Source organism: Nomascus leucogenys, chromosome 10, assembly GCF_006542625.1.
Source record: "Nomascus leucogenys isolate Asia chromosome 10, Asia_NLE_v1, whole genome shotgun sequence".
Lineage (NCBI taxonomy): Eukaryota > Metazoa > Chordata > Mammalia > Primates > Hylobatidae > Nomascus > Nomascus leucogenys.
In genome coordinates, this window is record NC_044390.1 from 54,628,765 (window position 1) to 54,647,246 (window position 18,482).

At 56.6% G+C, this 18,482-nt stretch overlaps 1 protein-coding gene across 1 annotated transcript in view; it reads left to right on the top strand.

The window, feature by feature from the left end:
* The window catches only part of CHERP (calcium homeostasis endoplasmic reticulum protein), a 23,926-nt gene continuing 5,444 nt past the window's right edge, over positions 1-18,482 (top strand). Inside the window, exons 1-10 of the mRNA XM_003275790.3 lie at positions 1-177; positions 488-661; positions 6,246-6,430; positions 8,707-8,844; positions 9,109-9,260; positions 10,968-11,079; positions 11,173-11,262; positions 11,960-12,212; positions 13,577-13,752; positions 16,146-16,581. Of these exons, the coding sequence (XP_003275838.1) occupies positions 153-177; positions 488-661; positions 6,246-6,430; positions 8,707-8,844; positions 9,109-9,260; positions 10,968-11,079; positions 11,173-11,262; positions 11,960-12,212; positions 13,577-13,752; positions 16,146-16,581 (1,741 nt within the window). The 5' untranslated portion in view covers positions 1-152. The remainder of the gene's footprint in view (positions 178-487; positions 662-6,245; positions 6,431-8,706; positions 8,845-9,108; positions 9,261-10,967; positions 11,080-11,172; positions 11,263-11,959; positions 12,213-13,576; positions 13,753-16,145; positions 16,582-18,482) is intronic.

Genomic DNA, 18,482 nt, shown 5'->3' on the forward strand with positions numbered 1-18,482 from the left:
GGAGTTTCCCAGCGACGGCCGTAAGTGGCGGGCGGAAGCGGCCCTAGAAGCCCGCCGTAAACGGCTCCCTCGCGCCACTTCCGGCCGGCTTCTGCAGACGGCGCTGGTGGTCGATCGTGTGGCGCCGGAGGACGTTCCCCGCGGCCGGAGCCATGGAGATGCCGCTGCCCCCCGATGGTGAGACCCAAACCGGCCGAGAGACCGTTTCTCTCTCCCCGGAACCTCTTGTTGGCCGGCCCCGCCTCCCAGAGTCCCCGGGCCTGGGAGGGGGCGGGGCTCGGCCTCGCGGGTTCGCCCGCGGCCTCTCCCGTGGGTCCCCGCACTCCCGGCGAGCGTGTGGCCCCTATCGGGACCCGTACAAGGGCAGCCTCTTCGGGGCCCACCCCCTTGGGGTCCCCGGCAAGGCGGACAGGGGCTGGGGCGCCGAGTCCCCCGGCTTTGGGCGGTCCTCGTTGACGCCCCGCATGGCCTTTTCTCCGTTCTCCAGACCAGGAGCTTCGAAATGTCATCGACAAGCTCGCCCAGTTCGTGGCTCGCAATGGGCCCGAGTTTGAGAAGATGACTATGGAGAAGCAGAAGGACAACCCCAAATTCTCGTTTCTTTTCGGAGGCGAATTCTACAGTTACTACAAGTGCAAGCTGGCACTGGAGCAGCAGCAGCGTGAGTCCCCCTCCGGCACTCAGGCCGCCCCATCGAGCGCTTCCTTTCTCGGATTCCAGTCCGGGCTCTGCCACAAACCCCTTTTTTTCGGGTCTTTTACTCTCGGAAGTGGAGCAGCTCGGTCCACACGATCCCTCTTCCGCTGTTCCCACGGCCCTGCACAGAGCGGCTGCTGGGTGCCACTGTAATGGAGAACAACGAGGTTTTCGATCCTCCTCCTGGGCTCTGGATCAGGGATCTTGCTGTTGTTTTGCAGACTGATGACGGATTGTTTTAATAGGAGTAGCGTGATTGTTTTAGTGTTTTCTAGGGAGGAAGTGATAGAGGCCGGATGGGAGCCCATGGGACAGGCACTGTCCAGCCCCCTTTGCCGTCTCCCTGTGGGTCTAGCAAGGTTTTGTGCATTTCAGATGCCTGCAGCACAAATCAAAAAGAATTATCCCTCTGAGTTTTAGTTATTGGCAAGTGTTTATCAGTGTTTGTTCAGTGGGGCAACAGGATTCCAGTCCTGCTCTCAAGAAGTTTAAGGTTAGGAAGCAGAGGTGGCCTTTGAATAATGGATAGTCACCAGGTGGTGCGGCTGCTCAGGGCAGGTATCACATCTGTCACGTTCAGTACCCAACCCCGTCTCTAGATTGTTTAAATGAATAACTAGGAGTTTGCCAGGTAGATGGACATTGAGAGGTGGTTGTCCCCTGTTTAATCGAACACCAACTGTGTGTTATGTATTAAGGTAAGGTGACCCAAACAAGGTCTGTTTGGCCTTGGCGAGCGTGTAGTTCAGGGGACTACATGCTCGCCTTGTATTATGTATTGTACCTTAATACATAACACACAGTTGGTGTTCGATTAAACAGCTTGAAAGGAGGCCTGTTGCAGTGGCTCATACTGTAATCCCAGCACTTTGGGAGCCCAAGGCAGGCAGATCACTTGAGGTTAGGAGTCTGAGAACAGCCTGGCTAACATAGTGAAAGCCTATCACTACTAAAGTTACAAAAATTAGGTGTGGTGGCACACGCCTGTAGTCCCAGCTACTGGAGAGGCTGAGGCAGAAGAATCGCTTGAACCTGGGAGGTGGAGGTTGCGTTCAGCCGAGACCACGCCATTGCACTCCAGCCTGGGTGACAGAATGAGACTCCATCTAAAAAAAAAACAAAAAAAAGCTTGAAAGGACGCCAGGCCCAGTGGCTTGTGCCTGTAATCCCAGAACTTTAGGAGGCTGAGTCGAGTGGATCACTTGAGGTCAGGAGTTCGAGACCAGCCTGGCCAACATGGTGAAACCCCATCTCTACTAAAAATACAAAAAAATTAGCCAGGCATGGTGGTGGGCACCTGTAGTCCCAGCTACTCAGGAGGCTGAGGCAGGAGAATCGCTTGAACCTGGGAGGTGGAGGTTGCAGTGAGCCAAGATCATGCCACTGCACTCCAGCCTGGGAGACAGAGCGAGACTCCATCTAACAAAAAACAAAAAAAAAAACTTGAAAGGCTGAGAGAGTAGAACATTGCAAAGGTGCAGTTTTTTGAACAAGAGACAGAGAAAGAGAGAGTTGATGTGTGTATTGCCAGGCACAGTGGCACACACCGTACCCCCAGCTACTCAGGAGGCTAAGGCTGGAGGGTTGCTTGAGCCTGGGAGTTCAGGGCTGTAGTGCGCTGTGTCGATTGAGTGGTTGCACTAAGTTCAACGTCAATATGGTGACCCCCTGGGAGCTGGGGACCACTAGACTGTCTAAGGGGTGGTGAACTGGTCCAGGTCAGAAATGGAGCAGGTCGAAACTCCCGTGCTGATGAGTAGTGGCCTTGCGCCTGTACATAGCCACTGCACTCCAGCCTGGGCAACATAGTGGAGAATCTATTAAAGAAAAGAATGTGCTTGTATGAGGGAGGAGTTTGATCTGGAGTGTTAACTGCCAGGGGAAAAGTTTGGGTTTTCTCACTCAATCCACGGGTTTTTCTGATGCCTATTTAGGTTCGAGATGCGGGGGCAGGGTGGGCAGGGAGAGATCAGCTGCCTGAAATCGTAAGCAAAATATTGTATGTGCTTATGTGTTTCTAGAGCGATCCTTCCTTAGCCCCAGCACACCAAGTTTAAAACCGTTTCTAAAGGCAGCGAGAAGCCACAAGAGTTTTAAACAAGGGAGAGAGTGGCTTGGGGTGTGTGGCCGGTGGTGTAGGACAAGGTAGAGGGACCCGCCTTGGGGAGCAGTGAGGCCTGCAGGGGAGCGAACAGGGCAGTTGCTCAGGTGAGAGATGGTGGGGTCTGAATTAAGTCAGTGGGTTGAGCCTGAGGGAGGGAGTGTGGGGGGCAGGTGGGGTGAAGGTAGAATCCATGAACTTGGGCACCAGTTGGATATTGACGACCTGATGGTGTAGTGAGCAGGGGAGGAAGACACCTTAGACAGTACTTTGACTTGGGTGACTGAGCTGAGGGCTGCTTTCCCTTTCTGGGGGGGGCCACTTGGAAGCTGGTGCCATTATAGGGAAGGAGAGGGTGCTTATGCTTATAGCCCAGGAAGATTGAAGCCAAGAAGTGCTTTCTGGCCGGGCACGGTGGCTCACGCTTGTAATCCCAGCACTTTGGGAGGCCGAGGCGGGCGGATCACGAGGTCAGGAGATCGAGACCATGATGAAACCCCGTCTCTACTAAAAATACAAAAAAAAAATTAGCCGGGCGTGGTGGTGGGCGCCTGTAGTCCCAGCTACTCGGAGAGGCTGAGGCAGGAGAATGGCGTGAACCCGGGAGGCGGAGCTTGCAGTGAGCCGAGATTGCGCCACTGCACTCCAGCCTGGGCGACAGAGCGAGACTCCGTCTCAAAAAAAAAAAAAGAAGTGCTTTCTGTGGGTGATGATATATTGGCTAGATCTAAAGGATGTGTTGGGGTTGGCCAGGTGAAAACAAGGGGAGAAAAGTGTTCCAGGCAGAGGAAGGAGCGCTTGGAGGGAATGGGGGACCTGGAGCTTAGGGTGGCTGAAGCCCAGAGTAGGAGGGGTTCTTGGAGTGGCCAGAGGTGGGGATGCAGAGTTGGGGGCCTGGCTTGGGGAGGAGTCGGGGGCCTGGCTTGGGGAGGAGTGAGGAGTGTATCCTGGAAGCGTGGGAGAGACTCGTGGAAGGTTTTGGTCTGTGTTCTGAAGCTGGGTTAGCCACAGTACAGCCAGTTCTGCACCCCACTCCTTAAAGCCTGGGCCTCAACTGTTCTAGAATGGAGCTTCGCGAACTCTGGTGAAGAACCATTTTGGTTTTTGTTTAAGTTTCTAACCTGTTTTGCTTTGCAAAACTTTTGCAGAGCACAGTAACAATGTGGACCGTGAACCATCACGTGGCTAGAAAGGTTTTGAAATGCTCACTTTCTGGTTCCATAACTGTCTGTCACCCCTGGGTAGCCCACTCCTTAAGTGGCAATACCATGACTGCCATGTCGAAAAGAGGTAGAGGGGTGGGACCTGATGCAGGAAGACCGGTTCTGGGGTGACACAGGTGACAGTGGATCCATGGTGGTGACAGTGGGGACATAGGCATAGACTGATTGAAGTGATGTCTAGGAGGCTGCCTTGACACTATGTGGCTCATCAGTGGGAGGCACATGCGCCTTCTGGCCTGGGTTTCTGGGCAGATGGTGGTGCCAGCCATGGTGCGGGGAGCACAGGAGGGGATATCAGTGTAGGGGGTGAGAGGAAACACAGGCCCCTTGGAAACTCGGAGGGCCATGCAGTTGGTGGTCAGGGCCAAAGCTCAGGGAATCCAGAATGGAGATGATGGATTTAGGAATCACACTGTGCAGCTGACAATCGCAGCCGCAAGAATGGATAGCTCATGTTCCCCGGGGGTTGCACAGAGCGGAGGACAGGGCTCAGAACACAGGCTGTGCACCCCGGCATCTGAGGGTCCGATGGGAGAGGGGTTGGTAAAGGGGGAGAAAGGGACTGAGGGGGCAGACACATGGAGGCCAAGGGAGGCAAGCACCTGCGACAGGCCCTTGGGGCTGAGTTGAGTGAGGGTGCCTCAGCTGCCTAGGGGAAGGGGTGGCCGCAGGGAGTGGCATGCAGGCACCAGGCTGAGATAAAGGGGAGGTGAAGATCTGGAGTGAGTCTTGGCTGAGAAATCGTTTAGAGAGGGATCATGGGGTGAAGGGAGAGGTTTGCAACCCAGAATATTCTGATGTGTTTATGTACTTTTTTTTTTTTTTTTTTTTTTTTTTTTTTTTTTTGAGACAGAGTCTCACTCTGTCACCCACGCTGGAGTGCAGTGGCACCATCTCGGCTCACTGCAACCTCCACCTTGCGGGCTCAAGCAATTCTCCTGCCTCAGCCTCTCAAGTAGCTGAGATTACAGGTGCCCGTCACGACACCCGACTGATTTTTTGCATTTTCAGTAGAGGCAGGGCCATGTTGGCCAGGCTGGTCTCGAACTCCTGACCTCAGGTGATCCACCCTGAGGTGGATCCTCTCAAAGTGCTGGGATTATAGGCGTGAGCCATCATGCCCAGCCCGATGTGTTTAGATACTGCTGGGGAGGGGTGGGTGAAGAGGGAGGAGTTGGAGAAATAAGAGAGAGAAGAAGTATCAATAAGCAGTGTCCCTCGGACGGTAGGAGGGGTGGGATTTGGTGCAGAAGTTAGGGGTCATCCTATAGGGTGTCTTTGGGTGCACAAACTGGAAGGCACAGTCAGGCCCAAGACTTGACTTGAGCGCTCAGTGAGGGGCGACACCTTCCACCCAACACCCCACACCCCTTATCTTTGGCTTTGTCCTGGTCCCCTTGGAGTGGGGCTCTGGAGGGCTCCAGGGGTACATGGTTCCATTTAGACCAGGTGACCCCAAGACAGAGAGAGAGGTGGGTCATCTTGTCCAGGGCCTCCTTATGAGCAGGGTCCCTTCCTCAGAGACCTCACCACCCGCCCCATCTGGCCAGAGTTGGGACCTGCGCCCACCCTGACCCAGTCTTCTGCCGGCAGAATGGGTGTCTCACTGCTGCCTCAAACCGTATGCACCCCTGAATGCAGAGGGGTCTCTGTCCCCAAGGGCTGAAGAAGCAAGGAGAGTCAGTAGAAGGACAAGGCAAGTGTAGGGGAGGCCACAGTGTGTGCTCAGGGGTGCGGCTTCGTGCCTTTCTGGCCAGATGTGCAGAGGCCCGGTGGCTGTGACATCTTAACAGTCAATGGGTAGCTTAAGTGGCAGAGGTCAGCGAGTGGCTGAGGAGGTCGGGGGATGAGAGGTGCCGAGGCCTGGGTTCTGCATCAGGTGGGGCCTAGGTGGGTGAGGAGGTGGGCAGGCTTAAGCTTAGCTTGCACCGGAAAGACACTGCAAGGACTGGATGGTGCTGGCAAGAGAGTGGCCAGGGGACTTCCTAGGTTCTCTGAGGAGGGGACAGCCCGAACATGGAAGGATGAAGCTGGGATCCTGTGAGAGGGAGGGCAGGGCCCGAGAGTAGGAGGAGCTGGTCTGTGTGGGCACGAGGCTGTGAACAGGCCCTCGTGGATGGTGAGTCCCTGGGGAAGGGGAGGCCCCTGTGGCTGAGAGGTGGCCAAGGGGACACCTAGATCCCCATCTGCATTCTCACGGGGCACCCCTCCTTCTCTCCCTCCAGTCATCTGCAAGCAGCAGACCCCGGAGCTGGAGCCAGCCGCTGCCATGCCGCCCCTTCCACAGCCCCCGCTGGCCCCCGCCGCGCCCATCCCGCCGGCCCAGGGTGCGCCGTCCATGGACGAGCTCATCCAGCAGAGCCAATGGAACCTCCAGCAGCAGGAGCAGCACTTGCTGGCACTCAGACAGGTACGGGCCCGCCCCCTCCTCAGCCAGACACCAGCAGCTCCCCTGTGCCTCTGTTTTTGCGTCTGCTCATCAGAATGAATAACAGGTGTCAGTGAGGACAGGGCCTGCCCTGCCACCCAGGGCTTGGTGCATGTCAGCCACTGTCACCCCCAGCCCTGATGCCAGACACGGAGGCTGCTTCTCATCTCAGTGAAGCCACTGGACATGTGTGTACCCATCACCCTGGGGTGGACCCCCCTAGTGGGACTGGGGCATGTGTGAACCTTGAAGCTCCCTAACGGCTGTGGCCAGACAGCCTCTGGTGCCTACCATTGGCCCCACCACACAGTAGCTAGGTCACCTGGAGCTGTTGGTTGGGGAAGGACCCCCCCCCCTTTTTTTTTTTTGAGTCTTGTTCTGTCACCCAGGTTGGAGTGCAGTGGCGCGATCTCGGCTCACTGCAGCCCCCGCCTCCCAAGTTCAAACGATTCTCCTGCCTCAGCCTCTGGAGTAGCTGGGATTACAGGCATGCATCACCACACCCAGCTAATTTTTGTATTTTTAGTAGAGATGGGGTTTCACCAGGTTGGCCAGGCTGGTCTCAAACTCCTGATCTCAGGTGATCCACTTGGCCAGAAGGACCCTTTTGTCCTTCCTGGTCCAACAGTTTGATAACGTTTGCCAAATGGAATACAGGTGCATTGACTGGGCGTGGTGGCTCACACCTGTAATCCCAGCACTTTGGGAGGCTGAGACGGCGGATCATGAGGTCAGGAGCTCGAGGCTAGCATGGCCAACATGATGAAACCCTGTCTCTACGAAAAATACAAAAATTAGCTGGGCGTGGTGGTGCACGCCTGTAATCCCAGCTACTTGGAAGGCTGAGGCAGGAGAATTGCTTGAACCCGGGAGGAAAAGGTTGCATGAGCCGAGATCACACCACTGCACTCCAGCCTGGGTGACAGAGCAAGACTCAGTCTAGGAAAAAATAAATAAATAAAAGACTACAGGTGCATTGCCAGAAAAACAAGAGGAATAGAATAGCAAACCTCCAAAACGCCAGCCCTATGCTTAGTACTAGGTTCAGGGCATAAAATCACACTGTCATATTGCTCTCAGAAAGTTCCAGCTGGGAGCAGTGGGCTCAGCCTGTAATTCCAGCACTCTGGGAGGCCAAGGCAGGCGGATCACAGGGTCATGAGTTTGAGACCAGCCTGGCCAATATGGTGAAACCCCGTCTCTAATAAAAAATACAAAAATTAATTGGGTGCGGTGACAGGTGTCTGTAGTCCCAGGTACTTGGGAGACTGAGGCAGGAAAATTGCTTGAACCTGGGAAGCAGAGTTTGCAGTGAGCCGAGATCATGCCATTGCACTCCAGCCTGGGCAACAGAGCGAGATTCCATCTCAAAAAAAAAAAAGGAAAGTTCCAGAATGCTCAACCTCAGCTTGCTTCTGTTCATCATGGAGTGGGAGGCTTGCCTCGACCAGCCGTAACTGACCGCTGGTCCCCATGGCAGCTCTGTTTTTACCAGTCGCACTTTAACCTGCGTTTCCTCTTGAGGAATGAGATTGTCCCCTTCTTGCTTCACTAGAGGCCATGGGTGTGTCCTCTTCCTCTACTGCCTGTTCACACCATCCCTCATTTTTCTTTTTTTTTTCTTTTTTGTTGTTTTGTTGTTGTTGTTAGAGACAAGGTCTTGCTCTGTCACTCAGGCTGGAGTGCAGTGGTACAGTCACAGCTTACTGTAACTTTGAACTCCTGGGTTCCAGCGATCCTTCCGCCTCAGCCTTCCAAGTAGTTGGGAACACAGGCACACACTACCATGCTCAACTGATTTGTATTTTATTTTTTGTAGAGATGAGGTCTCGCTACGTTGCCCAGGTGGTCTGGAGCTCCTCTGCTCAAGCGATCCTCCCGCCTCAGCCTCCCAAAATGCTGGGATTACAGGCATGAGCCACCGTGCCCTGCCTTTGCTTTTTGTTGAGTTGGTTTGCAGAGGTTGTTTGTTCCTCTGGGCTGCAGTGTTTTCCTTGGTTACCTGGAGGGCAGGTGTTGTCTCCTGGTATGTGCTGTCAGTGCCCTGCCCACTCCGGGAGGGACTGTCACAGATTCACGGCAGGCATGACAGACAGAATCTCCTTGTGCTGGGGACAAGCAAGGGAGCTGATGGCCAGAGCAGCCCAGAGTCCGGGCATCGCCACCATGTCCCCACCCCGCCCCTGCTGAGCCAGGCCAGAGGGCTCGGGCTGCAGGTCCTTCCTCATGTGCTCTCGGCCCCACTGACCCCCCCGCAGGAGCAAGTGACAGCGGCCGTGGCCCACGCGGTGGAGCAGCAGATGCAGAAGCTTCTGGAGGAGACCCAGCTAGACATGAACGAGTTTGACAACCTGCTGCAGCCCATTATCGACACGTGCACCAAGGACGCCATCTCGGTGAGGGGCCGGCGCTTCCCAGAGCCCAGCTTCCCCCAGTCCCGCCCTGAGGCAGGGCCTGCCGCAGCCAGTCTGGGCTAAGGGCTGTTACGATGGGTGCCTTTCCCTCCCACCTTGAGCACCCTCCTGAGGCTGTGGGACCCTGTGCCCCCCACCCTTATGGTGTGTCCTTCCCCGGGCTGATGGTGACACGCTCTCAGGGATGCAGTGGGTGCCTGGGGGAGCCACGGCCCTGCTCACTCATCATCGGCTCGGTTGTTGCAGGCCGGGAAGAACTGGATGTTCAGCAATGCCAAGTCCCCGCCGCACTGTGAGCTGATGGCCGGCCACCTCCGGAACCGCATCACAGCTGACGGGGCGCACTTCGAGCTGCGGCTGCACCTCATCTACCTGATCAACGACGTGCTGCACCACTGGTGAGCGCCACCGCCCCGTGCCCAGAGCGCCACTTCCTCACGCTCCTCCTCCTCAACCCCTCCTTGGGCGGCCGCTTGCTCCAATCAGCTTGGCTTGGCCTGTCCTGAGACTAGGGGGCACTTGTCCAGGGAGCCCGGGTCGGGGGGTCTCTGTGAGCCATCAGGCTTCTGTCTGCAGGACTGCGGGGTCTAGGTGTCCCATGCACCTTCACTGCATGCCCTGTCCTCTCCCCTAGACCCCAGCCGCACCTGTCACATTGCTGTCTTCTGGGGGCCACTGTTCCCTGTGCCCCTTGCTCTCTTGGCGTTTCCTTGTTGCCTTCTCGGCCACAGCCTCCTTGGCTTCTGTGTCTTTCTCTTGCCCTCGTCACTGATTTGCACGCACACACACACACACAGTCACCTGACTTTGCTCAGCCATCAGGACCCTCCTTTGGGGTCCCCTTCTCCAGCCCTGACCCGTCTCTCAGGCTTCAACAGAGCCACCTCTGCCCACCCTCTATCCCCACCCAGCCCTCACCCTTCCCACTGTTGCTGTCTCCACCCTCCCCAAGGTTGGGCGGGTATTTCCTTCTACAGGGTCACCGGGGCTCTTCTCACAAAAATTAGAAAAAGAACAAAACAATAGAACCCCAGGCCAAAGGCCCACACTTGGAGGAGGAGACAGGCATTGCTACTGAGCCTAGCGGGCAGCAGTCCTGGCCGGGTGCCTTGTGTGCCTCTATACTGGGCCAGTCTGCCAGCACCCATCTTGCCCCATCTACCACATGCAGCACTGCCTGAGTCCCTCTTCCCTCCCCACCTCAGTCCCTGTTTCTCTCCTGCTGGGAAGTGAGCTACGGCTCGGCACCACCTCTGCCCTTCTGCTCCTCCTCGTGCCTCCTCTTCTCCCTGCCTCTGAGTCAGGGGCACCTTGCACGGATGCATACTTTCCCGCATTCTCCAGCCACGTGCCTCTCTAGCTCCACTCTGTCCGAAGCCAAGTGCTGCTCACCCGGCCCAGGCCCTTGCTCCCCTGAGCTCCCTGCGGCAAGCTGGGGGCTGAGGGGCTTCCAGCTGCTCCCCTCCTGTCCCGCATCCCTCCCCGGGGGCAGCCATCTCCCTGCTCAGCTGCAGGGGCCTCCCAGGCCAGGTATGCACAGTGTCCTGTGCAGCACTGCACAGCGGCCCTGAGAGGATATGGGCCCAGCGCCTCCCCCTGCTGGGCATCCAGTCACTCTTCTAAAGCATCTTAGGTGCCTGAGGGACTGGGCACCCTTCCTCCTCCTCCCAAGAGGCCTGGCCTGGGCCGAGGTTTCCTTGTGCCTAGCGAGTGACAAAGACAAGACCCCCACTCCGCAGCAGTCCCATCCCGCCCATCGCACACAGGCAGGGGCTCCCGCGGGCCCATGTCCCTTCATCCTCAGTGCCACCCAAGAGGGAAGGAGGGAAGGTTATTTCCTATCTAGGGGACTGGACCAAAAGGCCTTGCTCAGAACGGCCCCAGGCACGTTCTCTCCTTCCCCTGCTTGCTGTTTTTCCATCCGTCCCTTCCTCGAGCCCAGGCACCAGCACAGGTCTCGTGGGAGCCCATCCATCTCCCTGACCGGGTTGGGGACCCGATTCCCGAGAAGGCAGAGGGCGCTGAGGCTGGAGCCGCGATGGTAACGGGCGCGTGGCCGGGTCCCGCCCCAGGGCCCTGACGCGCGGAAAGTCTCTCCCTCACAGCCAGCGCAAGCAGGCCCGGGAGCTGCTGGCCGCCCTGCAGAAGGTCGTGGTGCCCATCTACTGCACCAGCTTCCTGGCCGTGGAGGAAGACAAGCAGCAGAAGATCGCCCGGGTGCGTTGGCCCCGGGCCGGGGATTGGGCGAGACCGGGACATGCAGGCCTTCCCCTCCCCACTGACCCGGCCTCTCTCCCCTCCCACCCCCAGCTCCTGCAGCTTTGGGAGAAAAACGGCTACTTTGATGACTCCATCATTCAGCAGCTACAGAGCCCGGCCCTGGGGCTTGGTCAGTACCAGGTGAGTGTCCCTGTCCACCCACACCTCACCCTAGAGCTAGGGCGGGTGCCCCAGGAGGGTTTGGGAATGTGAGGACAGCAGCTGCCACCCCAGCAGGTCCCAGAAGCCAGAGAGCCCATGTCCCCTGCCTGTGCTAGGAGTAGCCAGTGGGTGTTCACCAGAGAGTCCCAGGTGACATTTCCGAGGCCTTAGGTGTGTCTCCCTGACTTTCCTGGCACACTAGAACCAGGCGGCCTTTCGGAGTCACTGCACATGGCCCATTTGCTCTGGTGGTCAGGCATGTTCCAGCGTGATGGAAGCGTGAGGAAGCCCAGACGTGGCTTAGGCTGTGGCAGCCCCTCCTGCTGAGAGCCACATGGCGAGTGGGAGGCAGAGCCCATGAGCGTGTCCCAGAATGCTGGTGGGCAATGTTCGCTGAGCAGCCACGCAGTGGCCAGGACACGGCTGTCATTGCTCGTTCCTGTTAACAGGGAATCGTAAACCACGCTGCAACGAACATCCTCATCCCCAAATCTGTGGCCAAATCCCAACGCACACTCTGGTTGCCCAGACTGTGTTGGCTGTTTCACGTGACGGTTCCCTGTCCGCCTGCCCCAGGTCCCCCAGGCTCTGCTGCTTTCCAGGCGTTTGTCCTCTGGCGCCAGGCAGCGAGCCCCAAAGCCGCGTACTAAGCAGCGGGTGCTCTTCTCTCTCCCAGGCCACCCTCATCAATGAGTACTCCTCGGTGGTCCAGCCGGTGCAGCTGGCCTTCCAGCAGCAGATCCAGACCCTCAAGACACAGCATGAGGAGTTCGTCACCAGCCTGGCCCAGCAGCAGCAGCAGCAGCAACAGCAGCAGCAGCAGCTCCAGATGCCGCAGATGGAAGCTGAAGTCAAGGCCACGCCTCCGCCACCTGCCCCACCCCCGGCCCCAGCACCTGCCCCTGCCATCCCACCCACCACCCAGCCTGGTACGGGGCTCCCTCAGCCCAGCCTGCCCCCAGGAAACAGCCCCCAGAGGCTGGGCACTGAGTGTAGTCAGAAAGCAGTCTGCCACCCTCCGACACAGTTCTGGTTCCCTTGTCCCGGGCCTGCTCCTAGGCCCAGGTTTTCATCCATTTACAAGCACAAGCCAGGTGACCTTAGAGTAAAACTCCAACCATCCCATTCCTGAACAGCAGAAGATCTGTTTCCTGTTCCCAGAGAAGAGAATACCCAGATCATTCCCCAAGACTAGGGTAACTATTACATCAGGCAGGAAGGACAATGCACGGACTGAAAATATAATTGGCCAGGTGTGGTGGCTTACGCTTGTAATCCCAGCACTTTGGGAGGCCAAGGCGGGCAGATCGCTTGAGCCCAGGAGTTTGAGATTAGCCTGGGCAACATGGTGAAACCCCGTCTCTACTAAAAATAGAAAAATGGTGCTCACCTGTTGTCCCAGCTACTTGGGGACTGAGGTGGGAGGATCACTTGAGCCCATGAAATTGAGCCATATTTACACCACTGCACTCCAGCCTGGGTAACAAAACAAGACCCTGTCTCAGAAAATGCAATCTAGTGTCCCTTCTGAAAAAGACACAGAAATACTGAAGGAAATCTTAGCAGAATCTAGCAAAGGATTTTGGTTTTTGTTTTTTTTTTGAGACGAAGTCTCGCTCTTATCGCCCAGGTTGGGCTACAGTGCCGTGATCTCGGCTCACTGCAACCTCCGCCTCCCGGGTTCATGCCATTCTCCTACCTCAGCCTCCCGAGTAGCTGGGACTACAGGCGCCCGCCACCACGCCCAGCTAATTTTTTGTATTTTTAGTAGCGACGGGGTTCCACTGTGTTAGCCAGGATGATCTCAATCTCCTGACCTCATGATCCGCCAGCCTCGGCCTCCCAAAGTGCTGGGATTATAGGCATGAGCCACTGCGCCCGGCCTAGCAAAGGATTTTAAAATTACATTCTGATCAAAGAAGATTTGTTTCAGGAATATGAGGATTGTATAGGATAGAAAACAGATTGTGGAGAAATGACCTTTTAATTAGATACAGGAAAGGTGTCTAATCAAATTGTGTGGATAGAAATTCTTCAGCAAACCAAGAAGGCAGGAGTGAGGCATGTGTCTTGTAAAGCTTTGAAAAGGACAGATGTGTGTCATGTTCAAGGTCGAAACCTCCCCTCACCCTGTCCCCTTCCTGGAGGCCAGTGATAGTCATGGTTTTAGTAGGTCCTGAAGCGATCCATTGGGCACTAAAGGCTGTAGCCTGGTTTGCTCTGGGGTAGTGTGGAGAGGAGACAGCGCCTCCTGCTGCCAGGCCTGCTCTAACTGCCTGTCACTTGGATTTAGATGACAGCAAGCCTCCCATCCAGATGCCTGGCTCTTCAGAGTACGAAGCCTCAGGAGGGGTCCAGGATCCTGCAGCCGCTGGCCCCCGGGGCCCCGGGCCACACGACCAGATCCCACCGAACAAGCCCCCTTGGTTTGACCAGCCTCACCCCGTGGCTCCTTGGGGCCAGCAGCAGGTATTGATTGGAACCTGGGGTGGAAGCAGATGGGGCACACTTGGCCTGATGGGGTAGCCTCCCCTATGCCAGTTGGTGGGCATTGAGTGGCTTACTGGGGAACAATGAGGGATATTCTGTGACAGAGCTTATGCTGGGTTAGTGACAGCCCTGTCTTCCTGTGGCTCCGGGACAGGTCGAGTGACAGGTCTTCACGTCCATTCCCCGAGCTTTGATGATTTGGGCTTCTCTGTAGTCTAGATCCCCATTTTCCTGCGAGTGCAGGGAAGTTTAACGCCACAAGGCACGGCAGGGTGTTCTGTTTCCTGTCCTTAAACAGGTTCAGCTAGTTGAGTGTCAGTGTTTTGTCATCCTGGAAAGAAGAAGGTGCTTTTGTAAGGAAAGGGGGATGTCAGAAATGTCAGGCTTGTTGCCCCTGGGAGGCCTCACATGCAGCTTTGCTATGGGTCACATACCCCTGGGCCAAGGCAGGGGCCACTTCATCTGGCACAGCATGGCTGTGAAGTGCCCTGGAGCGTGCTGGGTCCACTTAGAGCACTGAGGCACAGCCCCAGGCCTTCCCGGGCGCGACTTTCCCCCTTGACCGTGGGGCCTGGTTGGCTTTGCAGCGTGGCCTTTCCAGGTGACTCCCTGTCTGCAGGGACAGGTGTAAGAATGGCAAGGAGACTGGCTCTGGACTGAGACTTGGTGGTTGTGGCTTTGAGCCTCCCACCCCCAGCTTCAGCACACAAAGCTGATTTAGGTTCAAATCTTTTGAACCTCACAAAAGATTGGACACCCCCATAAAGACAGCTGCCACCTCCGAGTGCTGGCCGGGAGCCAGATGGTGGTGGCTGTTTTGCAGGTACCCTCTGCTGGGGGAGCAGTTCTTGTCCCTGTTCTGTGGGTATGGAAACAGGCCCTTAGTGTCTCTAGGCTCAGTCTTTTCGCAGACCCGAGGGTTGGGCTCAGGACAATGGGCACGCCCCTCACTGAGGGTGCCCGCTAGGCCAGCAGTGCATCCTGCAGTCCACACTGAGAAACAGCAGCCTGGCCTGCTTGACTTGGCCATGTGTGGTCTTAACACTAGAAGTAATTTCTCGAGGCAGGAAGATTGCCTGAGGCCAGGAGTTTGGGACCAGCCTGGGCAACAAAGCAAGACTCCATCTCTACAAAGAGTAAAAATAAGCTGGCATGGTGGTGCACACCTGTCGTCCCAGGTACACAGCTGTCTGAGGCAGGAGGATTGGTTCAGCCAGGACTTCAGGCTTCATTGAGCTATGGTCATGCCACTGCATTCTAGCCTGGGTGACAGAGTGAGACCTTGTCTCTAAAAAAGAAAAGGCTGGGCGTGGTGGCTCACGCCTGTAATCCAGCAGTTTGGGAGGCTGAGGTGGACAGATCATTTGAGGTCAGGAGTTTGAGACCAGCCTGGCCAACATGGTGAAACCTCACCTCTATTAAAGATAAAAAAATAGCCGGGCATGGTGCCAGGCACCTATAATCCCAGCTACTCGAGAAGCTGAGGCAGGAGAATCACCTGAACGCGGGATGTGGAAGTTGCAGTGAGCCAAGATCGTGCCACTGTACTCCAGCCTGGGCAACAGAGCGAGACTGTCTCAAATTAAGAAAAAGAAAAACAAGTAGTTCCTGATATTTAATATCTGGCTCTCCGGCTTCTCTTGGAAGCCTGGAGAATGTGGCGGCCTGGGCCAGCCTCCCCTTAGTAGGGGTCAGCGCAGTTACCCAGCCGTGACCCTAGACACCGGCCTTCTCATTGGCCTCTGTGCTCCTCCTGTCTCCTGCCCAAGCTGGAGTTTGCCCTCCTGGCTTTAAGTCTCCAGAACAGAAGCTGGTGAGGGAAGAACCTCCCATCTTCAGTCTGCAGGAAGATGCTGGCTTGGTTTGAGGGTCCCCAGAAGCAGACCCCAAGACAAGGATGTGTGTGCCGCAGTGTATCTGCCCAGCAGACGGCTTCTGGGGAGAGGGGGAGTGAGGCAGGGCAGGGGGTGTCAGAGTGAGCCCTGCCCCGTGGGTGACTGGGGTGCTCTGAAAAGCGATACCGTCTGTGCCTCTGCACCATGCCCCTGAGGGACAAGGGAGCTGGCATTTGTCTGGCAGTGGTAGCGGGGAGCACCTCGTGGCCTGTGCAGCCTGTGTGCGGGTGCAGCGCGCCCCAGTGGGAGAAACAGCCCCGGGACTGAGATGCGGGTGCAGCGGTTGGGGGTCTGGTCATTTTGCAGCAGCATGTGGTCGAGGCTGAGAGCAGGTGCCCAGCATCCCCGTAGGCGTCAGCGTAGGAGGCGCCCCAATGTGGCCAGGGCAGCGCCTCCATGGTCTGAGCCAGCGCTGTGATGCTGCCAAGTGCTGGGGCCCAGACCGCGCAGGGCTCACGCCTGTCCCTTCCCTTGCAGCCTCCAGAGCAGCCGCCCTACCCGCACCACCAGGGCGGCCCACCCCACTGCCCCCCCTGGAACAACAGCCACGAGGGCATGTGGGGCGAGCAGCGCGGTGACCCCGGCTGGAACGGCCAGCGCGACGCACCCTGGAACAACCAGCCCGACCCCGCCTGGAACAACCAGTTCGAGGGCCCCTGGAACAGCCAACACGAGCAGCCGCCCTGGGGCGGGGGCCAGCGCGAGCCGCCCTTCCGCATGCAGCGGCCCCCACACTTCCGGGGGCCCTTCCCGCCCCACCAGCAGCACCCGCAGTTCAACCAGCCTCCGCACCCCCACAACTTCAACCGCTTCCCGCCCCGCTTCATGCAGGACGACTTCCCGCCACGGCACCCCTTCGAGCGGCCGCCCTATCCCCACCGCTTCGACTACCCCCAGGGGGACTTCCCTGCCGGTGAGTGTACGGGCGCCTGGGTAGGGCCTGGGGGAGGCACCCATGGCTCGCCTGCCGAGCAGGCTGGTGGCGCTGCTTGTGGTCCTGGCGTGCTCCCGAGTGCACAGTGACAGGCACAGGGTCATGGGACGTCCGAGGAGCCCAGCCTGGGTTCTCAGGAAGTGGGGGCACAGACTCAGCTTTGCCGCCCTGATTAGGCCCGGTTGGCCGCAGATGAGACAGATCCAGTAGGGAAAGGTTCCTGCCGTGGGTGGGCGTGGCGAGGGCAGGGCGGGGCCTCGTTTTTTTTTTACTGCTGCTGCTTGCTTTTTGCATCAGTTTTCCCGTTGTATTAGTTCGTTTAAAAAAATCAATACTTGGTGTGGTGTTGGGCACCTATGGTCTTAGCTGCTCAGAAGGCTGAGGTTGTGGTAAGCTGTGATCACATCACTGTACTCCACCCTGGGCGACAGACTCTGTCTCAAAAAAAAACCAAAAAACTAGTTTTCTTTTTTAAAAAAATTTTGTTATTTTATTTTAAATAGAGATGGGGTCTTGCTATGTTGGCCAGGCTACTCTCAAACTCCTGGGCTCAAGCAATCATCCCCCCTCAGCCTCTAGAGTAGCTGGGTCTACAGATGTGAGCCACCATGCCCAGTATCTTTGTTATTGATTTTATTATTTCTAATCTTTTAGTACTTTTTTTTTTTTTTTGAGACAAAGTCTCACCCTGTTGCCCAGGCTGGAGTGCAATGGCGCAATCTCAGCTCACTGCAACCTCCGCCTCCCGGAATCAGGTGATTCTCCTGCCTCAGCCTCCCGAGTAGCTGGGATTACAGGTGTGCGCCACCACGCCTGGCTAATTTTTTGTATCTTTAGTAGAGACAGGGTTTCACCATGTTGCCCAGGCTGGTCTCGAACTCCTGACCTCAGGTGATCCGCCCGCCTCGGCCTCTCAAAGTGCTGGGATTACAGGTGTGAGCCACCTCACTTGGCTTTTTGTTGTTGTTGTTTGTTTTTTTGAGACTGAGCCTCACTGTCGCCCAGGCTGGAGTGCAGTGGCACAGTCTCGGCTCACTGCAGCCTCCTCTTGGGTTCAAGTGATTCTCCCACCTTGGCCTCCTCAGTAGCTGGGATTACAGGCACCAGTCACTATGCCCAGCTAATTTTTGTATTTTTAGTAGATGGGGTTTCGCCATGTTGGCCAGGCTGGTCTCAAACTCTGGGCCTCAAGTGATCCACCCATCTTGGCCTCCCAAAGTGCTGAGATTACAGGCATGAGCCACCATGCCCGGCCTTCTCTCTTTAAATACATTTCTGATTATAAATGCATCTTGGAGACCGCTTGGCACATTTATTGCTTTTACTTTTTGGCTTGGGCTGACATGATAAAAGTCTTGCAGCCTGGACGGCTTCAACAGCTGGAATGTATTGTCTTAAGCATCTGGGGGCTGGAGGTCCAAGGTGGAAGTGTGGCGGGTTCGGGTTAGTGTCTCGGAGGCCTGTCTCCTTGGCTCACAGGTGACCGTCTTCTCTCTACGTGTCTGTGTCCTAATCTCTTATTGTAACGGCAACAGTCACATTGGATTAGGGCCACCATGGCTTTATTTTAACTCATTTGTGTCTTTAAAGGCCCTGTCTCCAAATACAGTTCCATCCTGAGCTACTGGGGGCTGGGACTTCAGCGTATGGATTCGGAGGGTCACAACTTAGCCCTCACATTGCAGTTTTGGGGTTTTGTGGTTTTCTTCTCTCAGCCTCAAGCTCCCTCGGCTGTGCCTATGGATGCGGGACAGGCCCCTCGGAGCCTGGCTCCTCTGTGCTTCGCTGCCTGGTCTTAAGCAGTGAGAGAAGGTGTTGGGCAGGCTCCCAGGAGGGGTTGGCCTCCTGGCCCTTCACTGAGCCCCTTCCCTCCAGCACTT